At 46.3% G+C, this 10,509-nt stretch overlaps 1 protein-coding gene across 3 annotated transcripts in view; it reads right to left on the bottom strand.

Moving 5' to 3' along the window:
- Positions 1 to 549: 549 nt before the first annotated feature.
- LOC113579903 (rap1 GTPase-GDP dissociation stimulator 1) overlaps positions 550 to 10,509 on the bottom strand; it is an 11,905-nt gene continuing 1,945 nt past the window's right edge. The window contains exons 3-14 of one of the 3 annotated variants that reach the window (XM_035531246.2): positions 9,806 to 9,928; positions 9,316 to 9,441; positions 8,916 to 9,044; positions 8,498 to 8,623; positions 8,025 to 8,168; positions 5,313 to 5,444; positions 5,080 to 5,214; positions 3,860 to 3,985; positions 2,867 to 3,006; positions 2,393 to 2,519; positions 2,004 to 2,132; positions 550 to 1,179 (exon numbers count right to left, since the gene is read on the bottom strand). In XM_035531246.2, the coding sequence (XP_035387139.1) occupies positions 1,052 to 1,179; positions 2,004 to 2,132; positions 2,393 to 2,519; positions 2,867 to 3,006; positions 3,860 to 3,985; positions 5,080 to 5,214; positions 5,313 to 5,444; positions 8,025 to 8,168; positions 8,498 to 8,623; positions 8,916 to 9,044; positions 9,316 to 9,441; positions 9,806 to 9,928 (1,565 nt within the window). In that variant the 3' untranslated portion in view covers positions 550 to 1,051. The remainder of the gene's footprint in view (positions 1,180 to 2,003; positions 2,133 to 2,392; positions 2,520 to 2,866; positions 3,007 to 3,859; positions 3,986 to 5,079; positions 5,215 to 5,312; positions 5,445 to 8,024; positions 8,169 to 8,497; positions 8,624 to 8,915; positions 9,045 to 9,315; positions 9,442 to 9,805; positions 9,929 to 10,509) is intronic. The other 2 variants (XM_081725023.1, XM_081725024.1) reach the window with 2 other exon arrangements.

Genomic DNA, 10,509 nt, shown 5'->3' with positions numbered 1-10,509 from the left:
AAGCGGGTGGTCTTAATTTTTTGGCTGATGAGTGAGTAAATATATAAAAAAAAGTCCATACAGTATTAGCAATAGCAAAAACAATGATATGTGAAATTATCTAGTCTAATTTGATATTATATTATATTATATATATATATATATATATATATATATATATATATATATATATAAAATTTGACTAGATAATTTCACATATCATTAATATAAAATTAGACTAGATAATTTCACATATCATTGTTTTTGCTATTGCTAATACTGTATGGACTTTTTTGTGCTCATGATTAGTTGGTAAAATGATCAACATGATCAAAGGATCTGCATAAAATATATTCAATCAGTCACTAGTAAGGCCAACTATAATATAAATATCATACAGGAATTCCAGAATATGTATTGCAAATTGAGCCGCATTTCCTTTTCTGAGGCATGAACTGTAATCATGTCCCATATTAGGAAAATGCAGGACCAATATGAATAATAATGAGTATATATTTTGTGCTGTAAGACTGAGAAGCATTATCATATTTACATAAACCACACCCAGTGTAACAAAAATACATTTGCATTTCATTATTTAGCATTAAAAGAAAATTAGCACATGTAATTTTATACAGCTTTGCCAAAAAGCACAATATATTTCCACGTGTTTATCTTTTATCTTATGCACACCAGTTACCTTGTATATACTTAATTTCCCCCTAACAGTGTTCAGGACATAAAGAAGTCATGGATATTACCGAAGGACCTACAGATCTTTCAGTCCTCTCATACAGAAGACTGGTATCTTATAGAGACGCACCCGTAGTGTCCTTTGATTGGCCACCGCTGAGCAGCTAGGGACGAAGCCATGAGCCGACGCTTCGTTCCTGGGCCAATCAAGCTCCTCTACCATAATAACATCACCCTGTTTTTGAATGATTCTATAATGGGCACGTAGTTGGGATTGCTTTGGTCTGAGAGAATGTAGGACTGGGTTGGTTAGTAGAGCGTGAAGAGAAGAACAGCGTGTGCTTGGAGTCAGTAGTCCCGCTGAGATTGGACAGTTGTTCTAGCTGCTCTCAGAGAGCACAGCCCTCACCGACTCTGCCTGTGAGGCCAGTTTGGTGCTGCTGTGACTCGAGAGCTTAGCCAGACTGTCCTTCAGGTTCAAAGCTTCCATCTGCTCCTTCATCATGCCTGTCGAGGAGGGAGGGAATGAGGGATGGAGGGGAAGAAAGAGAGAGAGAGAGAGAGAGAGAGAGAGAGAGAGAGAGAGAGAGAGAGAGAGAGAGAGAACATCCATGATAAGGAGTGTTATTAGAGGTAGGTCCCAGCTAATGGGATCTGTGATTTCATTGGGATTTTAGTCATTCACTCTTAGAAAAAAATAACAAAATGTTCTGTAGAGCTATTGCTTGCTTTTATAGTTGTACTTATTTACCATTTACCATTACAAATGGTACTTTCTTAACACAAGTATCCAAAATAACATACTGAAGCATGTGCTACTGAAGTGTGTGTACTGAAACGTGTGCTAATAAAGCATGTGCTACTGAAACGTGTGCTAATAAAGCATGTGCTACTGAAACGTGTGCTAATAAAGCGTGTGCTACTGAAGCGTGTGCTAATAAAGCATGTGCTACTGAAACGTGTGCTAATAAAGCGTGTGCTACTGAAACGTGTGCTAATAAAGCGTGTGCTACTGAAATGTGTGCTAATAAAGCGTGTGCTACTGAAGCGTGTGCTAATAAAGCATGTGCTACTGAAACGTGTGCTAATAAAGCGTGTGCTACTGAAACGTGTGCTAATAAAGCGTGTGCTACTGAAATGTGTGCTAATAAAGCGTGTGCTACTGAAGCGTGTGCTAATAAAGCGTGTGCTACTGAAGCGTGTGCTAATAAAGCATGTACTACTGAAACGTGTGCTAATAAAGCGTGTGCTACTGAAATGTGTGCTAATAAAGCGTGTGCTACTGAAATGTGTGCTAATAAAGCGTGTGCTACTGAAGCGTGTGTACTGACTGGAGTTGGCAAGGCTGCAGATGAGGCCTAAAGTGCTAAACTTGACCTCCACTGCCCCTACAGGGTCATCCAGCATCTTCTTTAGAGTGCATAACAGATCAGCACTCTGAAATGGCTCTTGTACTGCCTCTGGGTAACACACACACACAGGAGGAGTTTGGATTATGGAAAGTAATAAAACTGAACCACATTCAGATCTATTGATAGTTCTCACATTGTACACTACAAACAAGTGCTTCCATTTTTAAATAGCAAATGTGAACCATACAACAGACCATAGCTTCAGTCTATCCACACACACACACACACACACACACACACACACAGCATGCTAAAATATTAATGCTAAAACATGAATGTATTGAAAACAATTAAAAACGAGGCCTTACCCATATCTATTGCAGAGGCAATTGCTAGTGCAACCAAAGCCTCATTTTGCATAATGACATGTTCACTGGTTGCCATAGAGATGAGGTGTTGGACCCCATCTGCCTTGATAACAGAGTGGATGACATCCTGTCAGGAGGACAGAAGAGCACACTTCAGATATCCTGCAGTCAGATGGGGTTGAGAGGACTGTAATGAGCCTTTAAGAACCCTACTTGTGAGGAGTTTTTGATGCCTTATATTTATTTGTGTGTGTGTGTGTGTGTGTGTGTGTGTGTGTGTGTGTGTGTGTGTGTTTCTCCTGTTAAGGGAGAGGAGTTTATCTAAAAATAACTGAAAGATTATTGGTGACTTAGCAATTAATACCACATGTTTACCACACCATCAGGGGACAGCTGTTCATTTGTGAACACCTACAATCCTGCTCACTGGATCTGTTGTGTGTGTCTGCATGTAACTGGTAATGTGGTGCTCACTGGGGAGCGACTGTGTCTGATAAGCGCCGCTAAAAGCCGATTTGCCTCTCCTCTGACACCAGCGTGGTCCTTCGCTTCACACCACTCCATAACCCGCGCCAGTAACACCCCGTCCTTTCCCAGGACGGTAGCTGCCTCCTCTAACACACACACACGGATGAGAAAGAAAATGAACTTGACAATGTAGAGTGAAAAATGTATTTAAGAGAGTTTTTTCTGCATTTATTACCTTTGTAAAGTAAAATAGTTAATTGAGTGCGACTAGTAATTTACACCTCAGTGAATCTGTTTGTATAGAATGTTCTCTACTGTTTGGTACCGAGTGCTTCTGTGTAGCTGATAGAACACTGCGAAGGTAATAATACATAATAATAATAATAATAATAATAATAATAATAATAATAATATAATATATAGCATATATGACAGTGTAAATGAAGTCTGCTCTATAGGCACAGAAAGGAGCATTTATCAGCTTAAGACTCTAAATGTGTTTTAGTATATACCAATATATATTAGAGGTGTGTTTCTTAAATGTGTTTGGCTTAAAAGCTGTATGAAGTTCATTCTTTACTCTGATGTAGGACCAGTCCTCCCATGTCCAATTACTCCCTCAATGATTACATCAGAAACCTAAGAACTGATCTTAGATCAGTAGAAAGCAGGCCCCTCAGCCAAGGCTGTGAGCCTGCTCGCATGCTCATATGAAGTGCTGGGAGACAGAAATGAAGCTGTTAATAAAAAGATGAGGTGTCGATAACGGAGTGGAGGACGTCCTGTCAGGAGGACGGAAGAGCACACTTCAGAGATCCTGCCGTCAGATGAGGTTAGGAGGACCGGAAGGCAAAATGAAACTTTTTACGGAGAGCTTCTTTGCACAAGATGATCTTAGAATGGTACCCCATTTTTGTGCCTGTTCCTGTTCGAAATAGCCGGTTATTTCTACAGGATGAGAGTGCTGACTGTGTATCGTAGTCTCTTCACGCGCCTTACCTTGGCCATCCACCATCATGCGCAGGGTCCCAAGCAATTTGAACTGGACAGGGGGCATGTCAGAGCGCAGGAGGGTCCTGATCCGCAGGCTGACGCCGTCCTCTAGCATGCGCACTTTATTAGACACTAGAGACACAGAAGAGACACTTCTCTAAGCCTCTCCAAGACACTTCTCTAAGCCTCTCTAAGACACTTCTCTAAGCCTCTCTAAGACATTTCTCTAAGCCTCTCCAAGACACTTCTCTAAGCCTCTCTAAGACACTTCTCTAAGCCTCTCTAAGACACTTCTCTCTAAGCCTCTCTAAGACACTTCTCTAAGCCTCTCTAAGACACTTCTCTAAGCCTCTCCAAGACACTTCTCTAAGCCTCTCTAAGACACTTCTCTAAGCCTCTCTAAGACACTTCTCTCTAAGCCTCTCTAAGACACTTCTCTAAGCCTCTCTAAGACACTTCTCTAAGCCTCTCTAAGACACTTCTCTAAGCCTCTCCAAGACACTTCTCTAAGCCTCTCTAAGACACTTCTCTAAGCCTCTCCAAGACACTTCTCTAAGCCTCTCTAAGACACTTCTCTAAGCCTCTCTAAGACACTTCTCTAAGCCTCTTCAAAACACTTCTCTAAGCCTCTCCAAGATACTTCTCTCTAAGCCTTTCCAAGACACTTCTGTAGGCCTCTCCAAGACACTTCTCTAAGCCTCTCCAAGACACTTCTCTCTAAGCCTCTCCAAGACACTTCTCTAAGCCTCTCCAAAACACTTCTCTAAGCCTCTTCAAGACACTTCTCTAAGCTTCTCTAAGACACTTCTCTAAGCCACTCTAAGAAACTTTCTTTAAGCCTCTCTAAGACACTTCACTAAGCTTCTCCAAGACAATTCACTAAGCCAATAAGCAAGGTTGAAGGAGATGAACTCTATCAGGCTGAGGAGCACACTGAGCATATAACCTTGTCACTGACTATGATTTGGTAGATGTGAAGAGCATGTAACTAGAGGAAAAGATAGTCGTCGTTAAACACAAAAGCTTATTTGCAGAGAAACAGCCCTGAATACTGGTAGACTAACAAGTGGTATCGCATGACTCTCTGTTAAATACTCTGAATGGTATGGCACCTCAGTTCGTGGGCAGTGGTGTTAATGCTGACTTTAATAGTGAGGTTTTAAGTGCCAAGCACAGAGTGCTACGGTGCAGTCAGGTCATGAGCTGATGGAGGATGGGAGTTGCACCTGGTATAGCGAGGTTCCTGAGGGCACTCAGGGCAGCGTGCTGCACCGAAACGTCTCCCTCATCCACGTGAAGCTCCAGCAGATCCAAGAGATGAGGAACAACCCCCAGCTCCATCATCTTGACGCAGTTACTGTCTGAAAGTGGAGGTCTTCATTAATGCCGGACTAGACTGACGGGGAAGGACAGGGTTGTTTCTGCCAGTGTGGCTGTGCTGGGTGCACTTTAATCTCACCGTTCCTGGCAAAGTTGGCGATGGCCAGTGCTCCAGATAACTGCAGCTGGGTGTTGGAGGACTGGAGCCAGGACAGAACATCCTGGTACACTGTCCCCGTGCCTTCCCCGAAGCACTTCTGCATGGACTCATCTAGAAAACATCCAGTCAGCTAGGTGACATGTAGCCTCGGTGCATCTATCCGTTCCCAACTGTACTACAGATTACGGCTTGGCTTTACTGGTAGGCTACACTGTTCAGACGTGCATTTCTGTGAATCATTCTGTGCAATAATTAATTAATTTAATATGCAATAATGAATTAATTTACAATTAATAAATGGTGTTAAACCTACCAATAATATATTAGTACATGTCTGGAGGAAAAAATAGCCATCTTGTGTAGTGTGTATACAATGTAATAACAACCTATGTATCAAGGGTTTGGCTACTAATGAAACATTTCTGATCTGCACTGACAGAAATCAAGAAAACCACACATACATGCAGGACTAAAACAACATCTAAAGCGCCTTTTACATTGTGGCCTTTAATATATCGCATTCTTGGCCATCCCATAAGCTATAACAGCGGAGCACCCTGAGCACACTACCCTGCTCACCACCCCGAGCACACTACCCTGCTCACTACCCCGAGCACACTACTCTGCTCACCACCCTGAGCACACTACCCTGCTCACCACCCTGAGCACACTACCCTGCTCACCACCCCGAGCACACTACCCTGCTCACTACCCCGAGCACACTACCCTGCTCACCACCCCGAGCACACTACCCTGCTCACTACCCCGAGCACACTACCCTGCTCACCACCCTGAGCACACGACCCTGCTCACTACCCCGAGCACACTACCCTGAACACACTACGCTGAGCACACTACCCCGAGCACACTACCCTGCTCACTACCCCAAGCACACTACCCTGCTCACTACCCCGAGCACACTACCCTGCTCACTACCCTGCTCACTACCCCGAGCACACTACCCTGCTCACTGCCCCAAGCACACTACCCTGAACACACTACGCTGAGCACACTACCATGCTCACTACCCTGACCGCACTACGCTGAGCACACTACCCTGAGCACACTACCCTGCTCACTACCCCGAGCACACTACCCTGCTCACCACCCTGAGCACACTACCCTGCTCACCACCCTGAGCACACTACCCTGCTCACCACCCTGAGCACACTACCCTGCTCACTACCCCGAGCACACTACCCTGCTCACCACCCTGAGCACACGACCCTGCTCACTACCCCGAGCACACTACCCTGAACACACTACGCTGAGCACACTACCCCGAGCACACTACCCTGCTCACCACCCTGAGCACACTACCCTGCTCACTACCCCGAGCACACTACCCTGCTCACTACCCCGAGCACACTACCCTGCTCACTACCCCAAGCACACTACCCTGCTCACTACCCCGAGCACACTACCCTGCTCACTGCCCCAAGCACACTACCGTGAACACACTACGCTGAGCACACTACCATGCTCACTACCCTGACCGCACTACGCTGAGCACACTACCCTGAGCACACTACCCTGCTCACTACCCTTAGCACTATCCTGCTCTGCTAGCTCAACTTCTGCTTTCTGTTGTGTTCATGCTTATTTTCGCTGATGTTGCCTGGGCTCTGAGTGTAGCTACATGCCCACCAGCAGCCACTGTGCAAGCCATGCTAGCTGGACCAGCTTGAACTGGTGATGTAGTCAAGAGCATCTTCAATGTGGGGAAAGTGGAGAGAGCCGTGTCTTAGTGAGGCACTGATGGTCCACGCAGAATCTCCAGATGTCATCTCTCTTCTTTACTTAGGTGATAGTGTTGATCGCAAGCTTGCTGACGGAGCTGTTCGTCAGCAGCTTGCATTCGGTGCCTGGAAGCAGCTCCGTCCTGACAAAAGAAATAGTGGACCTGTTGTTGAGGAGTGCTCTGCAGGGGCGGGGGTTGCTTAGCGGGCAGCATCGGGCAGCCCACAGTGGAAGTAGGCTCTGCTGGAGGTGAGATTGCAAGACACAACGCCACAGTTCGCTACCTCCATGAAGTTTCCAGATGACTCAGGAAATGGCTTTCAGCAATGGCTTGCTTTGTGCGCCTTTCTCTTGCACTGCAAGAATGTGAGCACTGTTTGTTAGCATGCAGACTCAGTAGCTTTCCCACCAAGCCTTCCTCTGTATTCTCAGTGCTAACCTCTCAGTGTCGGTCTGTCATGGCTGGGCACTGGCTAACTTCAGCCTGGGCTACCTGGTTGGTCCCAGCAGGCTAGCGAGGTGTTTGGTGCAGTATCACTCAGAAAATCCCGTAGTACTAAATCTTCTTGAACTTCTTCAGAGCAGCTACGGTAGTCATGCCTCGCCACAGGACGCGGCCTCTCCTCGGTTTGTTGACAGTGGCTCGGTAGGGCCTGTAACTCGTCAGGACACGCACTAACGAAGTGTTTCTCCTCCTACAGCCCTAACACCAGCAGTGGTTTTGTCTGACCAGCAACTTAACTGTACCAGTTGTACGTGAGCTTCAGACAATTACTACATAACATAACCATTACACTTGGAGAGGTGGGCCACTATGGGAGGGTCTTGCACTGGTTCTTAGTTTGCCATTTTCCACTGGCAGAACCCAAAACAACCTTCTGCTTCGACTTTATGTTCCGCTGTATTAAAAATACTGAGGTGGTCTGAGTAGTACTTTCTGACAAAACTTACCCCCCAGTAATAGCGTCACTATGAGATTGGAAGCTATTTTAATACTGCAGAGGTCATGAGGATCAGAGTCACCCTGCAATCCACGAATCATCTCTGAGAGAGCTTCAGGAACTCCTGCTTCCACAAACTGGAGTTTCAGTCCATCTGAGTCATAAACATACATGCACACACATGTAGTACATATATCGGTTAATCTGCAGTGTACCTTTATTAACTTCAACCTTTTGGGGTTTAAGTGGTCATAGTCACAATTACATTTATGGAATTTAGCTGACACTTCTATCCATAGCAACTTACAATTTTGACTGAGTACAACTTGAGCAATGGAGGGATAAGGGCCTTGCTCAGGGGCCCAACAGTGGCAACTTGAACCAGCAACCTTCCAATTACAAATCAAGTAGCTTAACCACTGAGCTACCACTGCCACCATCATGTTAAGCTCTGGGGCCTGCTAAGACGTGCGCGTGCCTCACCGCTCTCTCCGAGACTCCCCAGCACCTCCAGGATAAGGTGGCGCCTCTCTGCGTCTGGAGCCCGCTTCAGCTGAACAGTCAGGACATCTGCCACCGCCACCTCTGCCAAAGCTTCTCTCGCCACATCTGAACACGAGCAAAGGTTCAGTCGCCGCCGGCTCCGACCATGACGTCACGTCCACCAAGTTACTCAAGACCCACAATTCCAGTGCAGAGGAACCACCGGCGGTGGCCGTACGCCTCCCTTGTGAGACACTTCTGAGACACTTGGGAGCGACCTGGATTTCACCTGCCCAGCCTGATCTTTGAAAGACAGGAGGAGCAGTAGATCTAAAAAAACTAGGTCTCTCCCAAGTGCGCCTGTTTTTTTTTATAGTGTGGAAGGCGCAGAAGGGCCGTGCTGATCGCTCGTTCTCACCCATATCAGCAAGGTTGCACAGAGCCAGAAGGCAGACGTTGACCAGCGGGTCGTTCTCTGGGTACTGGTGCATTATGTCCATCAACCTGGGGATAATGCCACTGTGCACCAGCTGAATCTGCTGGACAGCTGAGAGCGAGAGAGCGAGAGAGAGAGAGAACAAAAGGTTAGGAGGTTTAAGAAATTAAAAGAGGCACAAAAGCATGATATTAAAAAAGGTAGGGAGGGAGAGACGAGAAGAGAGGGCACGAGGCAAATGAGGTCCTAAGCAGAGGCAAGCTGGGGCAGCGAATGCCGTCGGAAGTTTTCCACACGGGTTTGCATTTCTTTCCCATTTGGTGAATGCCACCCTTTGTCCTTCCCAAACAAATGCCCATTAGTGAAGAACAGCCATGCTCACTGTTGTCGAAGCAGATGCGTCCGATGGCCCGACCCGCATGCAGCAGCAGATCCTGGTCCAAGCTGTTCAGCAGGGGCACCAGGGCAGCAACCAGGCCTGCCTCAATGCACTGCTCCCTCACAGCAGCTAACGCGTGAACACACCAGCGTTAGTCATCAGAGAGGACGTGCCACAAATCCCTACAGTATACCACCCCTTTAACGCCATACTAGTTTATTTTAAAACCATTTACAAAAAAAACGAATAAAAAGTTTTTATTTAGCATTTTTGCTTTAGAAGCCTAAAAATGTTTTACCGTTTCATCAGACAGAAATACACCGAGAGGTTTTACGAGCATAGGATCTTTGGCGCGAGATAATTGGTATCACATTGAATCTTTTTCTCCAGTTTCATAGCAATTCAAGTGACCACTACTTCAGTGCTCAATGTTAGAGACGGTCAGTGTTAACCCAGTCAGTGTAGGTGCAATAACAAGAACTGTTGCTGTTACCCTCTCTGGCCATCTCTGCCACCAGCAGGGTGACCTGGGACACGAGGGAGCCCTTGTTCCTCAGAGCCTGGGCCAGTGTGGGCAGGATCCCGCTGGAAGCTATCTGCTCCGCAGTGCCCCGTTCTGGGGAGAGAGCAGAGCGTTCGACTGTAAGGGCAGTTTGTACAAGCATTTGGTCCTTGATAGAGACTGGGGGGAGGCCACTGGCTTGCGGCTAAGCGTAGGTATCCATGGAGAGAGTCTAAGCAAAAAACCAAAGATGTTGTAGGTTTGCGTGGGAGCTCAGCACGCCTGTTCCTGTCAAATTAAATGAGTATTACAACTTCTCTCCAGCTTCCCTCTGATTTCATTGTGTTGCACCTTGTAGTGCATCTCTCGTCTCCTCTAGTGTCTCTCTACGCTGTGCTCCACTGACTCCAACCCTGGCATGATCTGGATCTGCTCTCATAGCGGAATTACAGGAGAATCTCCTCCATTCCTGAGTCAAGTGGAATCTCTCATTAAAACGTGCTTCCAGTCAAAGAAACTCCGAACAGCCGAGGAGGCAGGACAGGCTGTCAGAACAGGCAGTGCTGCCATGGCAACATCTACAATGTGTTCTTTTGAGGGAGTCTGTTTTTGCCAATTTTGGAAGCAGGCACCAACTAAGATCTGACTGGCAGGAACGTCTGCTACAAATAAATTTGTGTTGGGTCAGAAGGTCA

Source organism: Electrophorus electricus, chromosome 12, assembly GCF_041902795.1.
Source record: "Electrophorus electricus isolate QZ-2024a chromosome 12, ASM4190279v1, whole genome shotgun sequence".
Lineage (NCBI taxonomy): Eukaryota > Metazoa > Chordata > Actinopteri > Gymnotiformes > Gymnotidae > Electrophorus > Electrophorus electricus.
The sequence above is the reverse complement of the archived record's forward strand: the minus strand, read 5'-3'. Positions and strand labels throughout refer to the sequence as shown.